Source organism: Alosa alosa, chromosome 11 (assembly GCF_017589495.1).
Source record: "Alosa alosa isolate M-15738 ecotype Scorff River chromosome 11, AALO_Geno_1.1, whole genome shotgun sequence".
Lineage (NCBI taxonomy): Eukaryota > Metazoa > Chordata > Actinopteri > Clupeiformes > Clupeidae > Alosa > Alosa alosa.
The window spans coordinates 17,399,259-17,406,624 of NC_063199.1; the positions used below are offsets into that span (position 1 = coordinate 17,399,259).

At 42.0% G+C, this 7,366-nt stretch overlaps 1 protein-coding gene across 1 annotated transcript in view; it reads right to left on the reverse strand.

The window, feature by feature from the left end:
- cpne2 (copine II) overlaps positions 1-6,924 on the reverse strand; it is a 41,884-nt gene extending 34,960 nt beyond the window's left edge. The window contains exons 1-2 of the mRNA XM_048257527.1: positions 6,604-6,924; positions 1,302-1,495 (exon numbers count right to left, since the gene is read on the reverse strand). Of these exons, the coding sequence (XP_048113484.1) occupies positions 1,302-1,475 (174 nt within the window). The 5' untranslated portion in view covers positions 1,476-1,495; positions 6,604-6,924. The remainder of the gene's footprint in view (positions 1-1,301; positions 1,496-6,603) is intronic.
- Between the last annotated feature and the right edge of the window lie 442 nt (positions 6,925-7,366).

The following is a 7,366-nucleotide window of genomic DNA, read 5'->3' on the forward strand; positions in this document are numbered from 1 at the left end:
ACACACACACACACACACACACACACACACACACACACACACTCTCTGTCTAAGCTATCTGCTCCATCGCTTTCCTCTTCACCGAAAATCACTGAGAAAAAAAACATAATTCCTTTGTTTCCCTCCGTGTTTCCATGGCGACGGCACGGCTTGCAAAGCAGTGATTTCATGTTTAGGCTTGCCCTATTGACCAGCAGTGCGGGGCTTATGCTAATCAAGCCCAGCATGGTGCAGTACTGAAGAGAAGCGCTCACTGTCCACACCAGGAGGGCAGCCTGTAGAGTCACACAGCCCCGGGCTAAACAACGCAAACACACACACATACAGTATATACGCACACACACACACACACACACACACACACACACACACACACACACTTGTGCTCAAAGATGTTGGCTATGAGCCAGCCTTTCCCTCTCTAGTCTCTCTTCTCTGTCTGATTTCGATTTGAACTCTTAAAACCCTCCACTAGCATTTCTCTCATCCGCATCTGCCAACATCTCTACTCGTTCCACCCTCCTCTTCCTCATCCTGTCCTTGCCTCCGTTCACGTCCGTGCCCTGCATTTTATACGTTTTCATTGTTCAGTCATTTTATCTAGTCAGATGTGAACAGTAACATCTTGAGCAGAAGGGCAGCGGAAACATTCCTCAAGACATGGACTCGTTTTCTTTTCCTCCATCACAATTTCCTCTCTTCAATTGCTTCCTTCTGTTTTCCATCTCTCTGTTTCTGCTGCCTCTTCCCATATAGTTTGCTGGGAATGATGTTTATTGCTACTGGGCACTAGCATGTGCACAAAGGCATCTTATACTAATTTATTTTAATGAGTATGGAGGAATCATTGCATATACTGTAGCCACATGCACATACGTAACCAACAAAGCCTGTCTATGAGCCTCGATGGATTGAATTCAGTTCAGTCACCTATTCTGCTGTGTTTGATACAGACAGAGTTGTATAAAGTATCCGAAACACACACTTGAGTAGAAGTACAGACATTTGATCAGAAAATTACTTAAGTAAAAGTAATTTATAAGCATACCACTCAAGTAAAAGTCTTAAAGTATCTATTATTTGCAGTACTTAAGTATGACAAGTAGCAAAACAAACTTAAGTACTGAAAGTACAAAGTACAAGTAAAAGCATTGCCATATTCATATTCTATGCTCATCCACTTTCATCACTGCTGGGATTATCCCCTTCTACTCCATTGTATTTCTATGTACCTTCACCTACCCCATGGGGCAACTATGTACCTCCACCTACCCCAGTGGGCAAGTCTGCTCATAACTCACCTCCACCCAGTTGCCCTCCACCTCGTGGAAGAGCACGCAGAAGGGGTCGGACTTGGAGGCCACATCCCGGTCCAGCAGGCTGGCGCCGCACACGGACAGCTCCACCTTGGTGATGCAGTGCTTGGGCACTATGGCAGGGCCGGAGTCGGACCCGGAGCCGAGCGTGTAGGCCATACAGGCTGGACTCCCACAACCTGAGGACACACACATGTATACAAACATGTGTATTACACAAACACATCACAGATGCAAACTACTCACACACAGTGCAGATACACATTATACACACACAAAATATACACATCACACACACACACACATACATGTGTGTGTGTAGATACACACTACACAAACACATTACAGATGCACATTACTCACACACAGTGCAGATGCACGTTATACACACACAGAATACACACACACACACACACACACACATACATTATGGCTCAGTGTGGCCATGACCAAAATAATCACATTGGATATCACTGAGTAACTTGAATCTTTGCACATAATAATGTGAAAAATAGATGTGAAACAAATAAAACAGCATTATAGAGCCATTACATGTGCGTCTATAGCTCTTCAGGCTGACGCTTAGTGTCTACTGACTAGTACTGCTGCCTTTATAAATCAATCCAAATTGACACACTATGGTAATGTTACATCCCTATTAAGAACAATACACAGTTCAGTGTATGACCACACATGATCAAACACTTATACATACGTATAGAGCATATTTAAAAACAGACACCAAGATGGAGAGATGTTGCCAGGACAACACCACTTGCCAGGCCTGTGCACTGTCCCAAAAGCAGACACAACCTCTCGTTTCCCTCACAGATTAACGAAGAACACACTCCGGGCGGTCCACTGTGGCCACGCTTCACCGAACTCACAAAAGAACACACTTCAGTGACTCTGAACCAGGGACACGCGCGCACCTTCACACACATGATTCGCACACATGACTCGGACAGTCAGCGGCTTTGTTATCATACTGAGAGCAAGAATGTTAATGACTGATCACATCACAGGGGTTAGGGAGGGAGGAAGGGAGAGAGAGAGAGAAAGATTAAAATCCTCAGTGACAGACTCTGATGATAAGTGAGGAGACTGTGTGAGCTCATATTATGTACACTTAATTGGTAGGAATGTTCTGCATCTCACTGGGTCTGTTAGTATCAAGGACGCATGCTGCGCAGTTGTTCAATATCTCACCTGTACCATACGATTAACACACACACACACACACACACACACTCACACACAGCTAGAAACTGGCATGCTAGGACAAGGAGATTCTATTGAGGTTGCTTGTTGCTAAGATACTGATGTATTAATGTACAAGTCACTCTGTCAGTACATTGCTGTGACAAAGATCATGGAATTGCCAATGACCGGTACTGTAATACAGAATATGACATTACAGATGATTCTAACCCAGTGCGAATGCAGTGTGAGAAGTCACAAGAAAGGTGTGTTTGTGGATAGAAAACACATTGCTAAATTGTTGAATATGTATGGGTTACACCACATGCATTTTCAAATAATATTGAGACCTTTTTTCTTTCAATTTCTATCAATTTCTATCAATATTCATGCCTTTGGACACTCACTGAACTATGTGACAGAGTAAGCTTTTAGCTTGGCTTCAGTTTTGAGAAAACAACAGTATAATTTGCAATACATGCTATAAACTGAAAGAATATTGTAGTGGCTTTAGTTGTTTAGCATTCAGTTCAAAATACCGCAGCAAACTGTCAGCAAGGCTTTCCTCGTCTCAACAGAAAGCTCCACTCTCATGACCCACATATGGACCCTTTCAAGAGAGTTCCATTATCAGCATCATAGTTGGCCCCACAAGACTTCCTTTTTAACATTCCATATGTTATCTTAATGCAGAGGAAGTAGATTGGGGCCCAAATAGAACGTTCAAGCATTGTTTTTGTTTTTATTGTTGAAAGGGTCTTATAGACTCTCACACTTCTAATCCCTAACCTCTCTTTCTCTCTTCAAAGTTCAGATGAGAGAGGTATCAAAGTACAAACAGAACCATCTAAATATAAGTCCACACTTCACACCATGAACAAATGCCCTATCTTGCAATGTTAAAGACAGTAAAAAACAATTCCTTGATCAGACGCTCCAAAATGCAATGGGTTTTTCCCAAGCTTCATGGAAATCGGCCCGTTTGTTTCTGCATGATCCTGCTGACAGGCAAACAGACAAACAAGCCAAAGTGAAAACCCAACCGCCTTGGCAGAGGTAATAAACTCCTATTCATACCTGATTACATTACCTTGAAATGTTGTAGAACTACAACAGCCATGGAACAGATGAGACAGCGAATGTTCAGATTCTGATAATAATTGAACTTCAAAAGAATAAACTTACTGAAAATATCCAGTGTTCTCACACACCCCATCTGCTGAGAAAATACACCTTGAATGACACTCCAAAGTGAAGTGCCCTGTCCTTATATCCCCTTATGACCATAATGACCAGGTGAAACATAATTGGTAACTGTACACATAACATCACATGTGAGAGGACTTGTGTGCTAGACAACACAACATTGCAAAACTTTACAAACACACACACACAAACAAATATGCACACACATAAATACACACACATAAACACACACACAGACAGACACAGACACACACACACACACACACACACACACACACACACACTCACACACACACACACATACACACTAGAACCCACCCACCCAATCAGTCACAGTGGAAACTCTGGCTCAGGCTCACAGCTCTCCACACCTAGTAAACAGCACTTACAGGGTCATCATCTTTAATGTGTAATTACATGTCTGATCTGCCATTTCAGCATAGGGTGCTGCTAAGGCCTTTTCACACGCTAAGCCGCTGCTTTCAGCGTCCTAAGAGACTGTTTGCACCCAGAAAATAGGGGTGTGTTGCTTTGAGGTTATGACCAAAAGACTGAAGATTGTGTGCAATGACATTAAGTAATGCCACTCAAAAGGTCGCATTGTGTTTTGGGGAAGGACACAGTGTGAAATACGCAAAAAGGAAGACTTTGCAGACAAATACACACACACACACACACACACACAACAGACACACATATTTTTCATACAATATAAACGTCCTCATAAAGCCTGCCATTGGAAATGTCATGTTGCCATGACGATACGTTCAGCACCACACCATGGACCCAAGAAAAACCTCTCCCTCGCCACAGATATGGAATTGCCCATGTCACAGTCTGCATCATAGTGACATCAACAGCTCGTTCAGAAAAAAGGAGCAGCTTGTTCAGAAAAGGCAGAAAAAAAACTCCACACTGGCATTCACACGGATGGCTTAGCTGGTAGAGAAATGCCTGAACCTTTGTCTTCAGCATCTGGTCATCAATCATTCTCTGACTTCCTGTGAGAAACTTGACATAGGAAGTGTCACCGACTTATTTTATAAATATCACTCACAACGCCTGCCCAAAGCATCTGAAACCATGAAGTCACACACCAGACTTAGGCCACACCCAATAAAGTAAATATGTACACAAGTATCCTCAGGCGTTCTCAAAACAAATACTAACAAAACCACTCGGAGGTCAGAGTGTGAAACGTGTCAAACAAAAAACAACAGACGGTCAACTGTTACCATGACTGACGATGGGCAGCAGGGTCCACTTCTCACAAGCTGACTTTTCAGACTCTTACAGACTAAATACTAAAATACTAAAGACTGCGATGACCAGTGCATCTCCAGTGTCACAAACCGTCTTTAGTTTAGGGTGTGCAGCAAGTGTTAACCACACTTAACCCAGTTGCTGTCTAACACTCACTCACTCTATCTCACACACACACACACACACATGTACACACACACAGTAAGAGAGAGAGAGAGATAGAGAGAGAGAGAGGAAAGAGAAAGAGAGAGATAAAGACAGAGAGATAGAGAAAGAGAAAAAAAGTACTGTGATGTGATGTGGCCTTTATCTGATCAGGTATTTGGAGGTGGAGGTGCTGGAACACATTTAATGTAAATATGTCACAGAACAGGTTCTATAAATCCAACTTCAGGTCTGCCTAAGAAGCAGCCAGCTCTTGCACGGTTCTGGCTCTGCTGTGTCAAGTTCAGATCCATCCCAGATCTGTCACAGATATCATCAGTCGTTAAAATTTACAGAAGCAACACTTCTGCTCTCATCCATCTAGCAATAACAATACTCCTGTGATAAAGATCAAGTTGTCTTTATGAGCAATATTGCTGGGCAACCAACTGGTTCCATGTGTTCTGATTGAATGATCATGATCATTTGCCTAGTGATTATTAACATTCCCCAACATTAATGGGAATGACACCAAACAACAATATCCAGAAACACTACACAGCCACATTCCTCAAAAACTTCCCTTGTGTGTCATCATAACTACAGGCATATTCTCAGCTAGCCTATATGGTTGACCGTAAAGATCTTGCTGTTAATAGGTGACAATGGTTGCAGTCACTTGTTTCCACTTAAAAAGGGGAACCTGTACAGCACCATCATGGTCAAACCTCTGTTTGGCAAACTTTATAATGGCATACACCACTGGAATAAGTCTCCAAAGGACAGACAACTAGTATACAACTTTAATGTGACGAAGGCTCTTTTGTGCAAAATATCTTTTAGAACACACTTTCAGATCCATTTCACATGCCACTTAGGCTAGAACAGCACCTATGTAGTAGCCTATTAATGGCTACTTCAGGACTAATTACCTAAGGGCATCTATAGCCTACAGGCTTTCATTCTACACAATAATCACAGACCTGGTACCTGCAGCCTACACCTGCACTATGTCACTCCAGTGCATCAAGCTTTCACTTTCAGCTTACACTTACACAGTAGCTTAACTACTACAATAGTTACAGGTGTGGCACTTCACGGCCATGGCCACTACATCTTATTCATTTCTGAGAAACCTAGTCTAGCCTACTACAAACAGGGAATACAGAGGAAAAATACTGACTCCGTTGTCATTTCCAACAAGTGGTGGCTTCATTTTCTACTAGGTTATATCCCCGCAGTTTTTTTTTTTTTTTTTAAATCAGAGCGTTTTAACAAATAGGTTAGCGCTTCATGAAATTAAATTGTTTGACCATATGGTCAAATGTCGGCTACCAAGGTGACGATCTGTCATCATATAGCCTAATCGCAGCGGTAACAGTCTTGTTTAGGCTAATTCTACTTTGTGCAATTGTTTCTTTTAATCACAAATAATTATCGAATTTAAAGTATGCAGTGATTAATGAATACTTACGCTAACTGAATTCGATACTTTGATAATCCCTTCGCTTTTTCGATTAACGCGAGAGCACTTCTACTGGAAATGACCATGCGTTATTTTCATCATGTCCAAAAAGAGGTAGCCTGACCTCAACAGCACGGAAAAGTTGAAGTCAGTCAAAAAAGACTCATTGTAGCGAACAATACGCCTACTGTCGACAACTCTCGCGTACAGTGTCTCTGCCCAAATGTTTCCTGCAAGTATTGGCGTCTGTTTTCCTTCGCGGTTCCTGCAAAGCCCTCCTAACCAATGCGATGCAGGCAGTCGATGTAATGTAATGTAAAGTAATGTGGTCTTTTGCGTTGAAGGAAGCGCTCTTTTGACATGCAATAATATACAGTGAATTTGTAGTCGGTAACAAATAGCTACGTCAGTTGTTTCTGTATAATAGTTGCAGTAGACTTATAGTAAGTCTTCAAGAGGCTTTCTTATAGAAGTTAAGCCATACAGCCCTGTTAGGGTCTGTTCCCTACTCAGTGACACTAGCCTAAAGTAATATGTCTTAAATATCATAAACGGATGACTTTCTCCTACAAACTGTTGTCTTCATGGTATTCTTCCCCCTCTACCCAACAAAAAGACAGTTGGCTTGCTTGACAAGGGTTTCTGAATTAAGAAGTCTTTTTTTGATTTTGTTTATTTCCAGAGTGAAGAGCTTTGCAGCCTTGGTAACATTGCATTACCAAGTAAAACAGTAAAACGCCGATGCACTTGAGAGGTATGCTTTTTGGTCAAG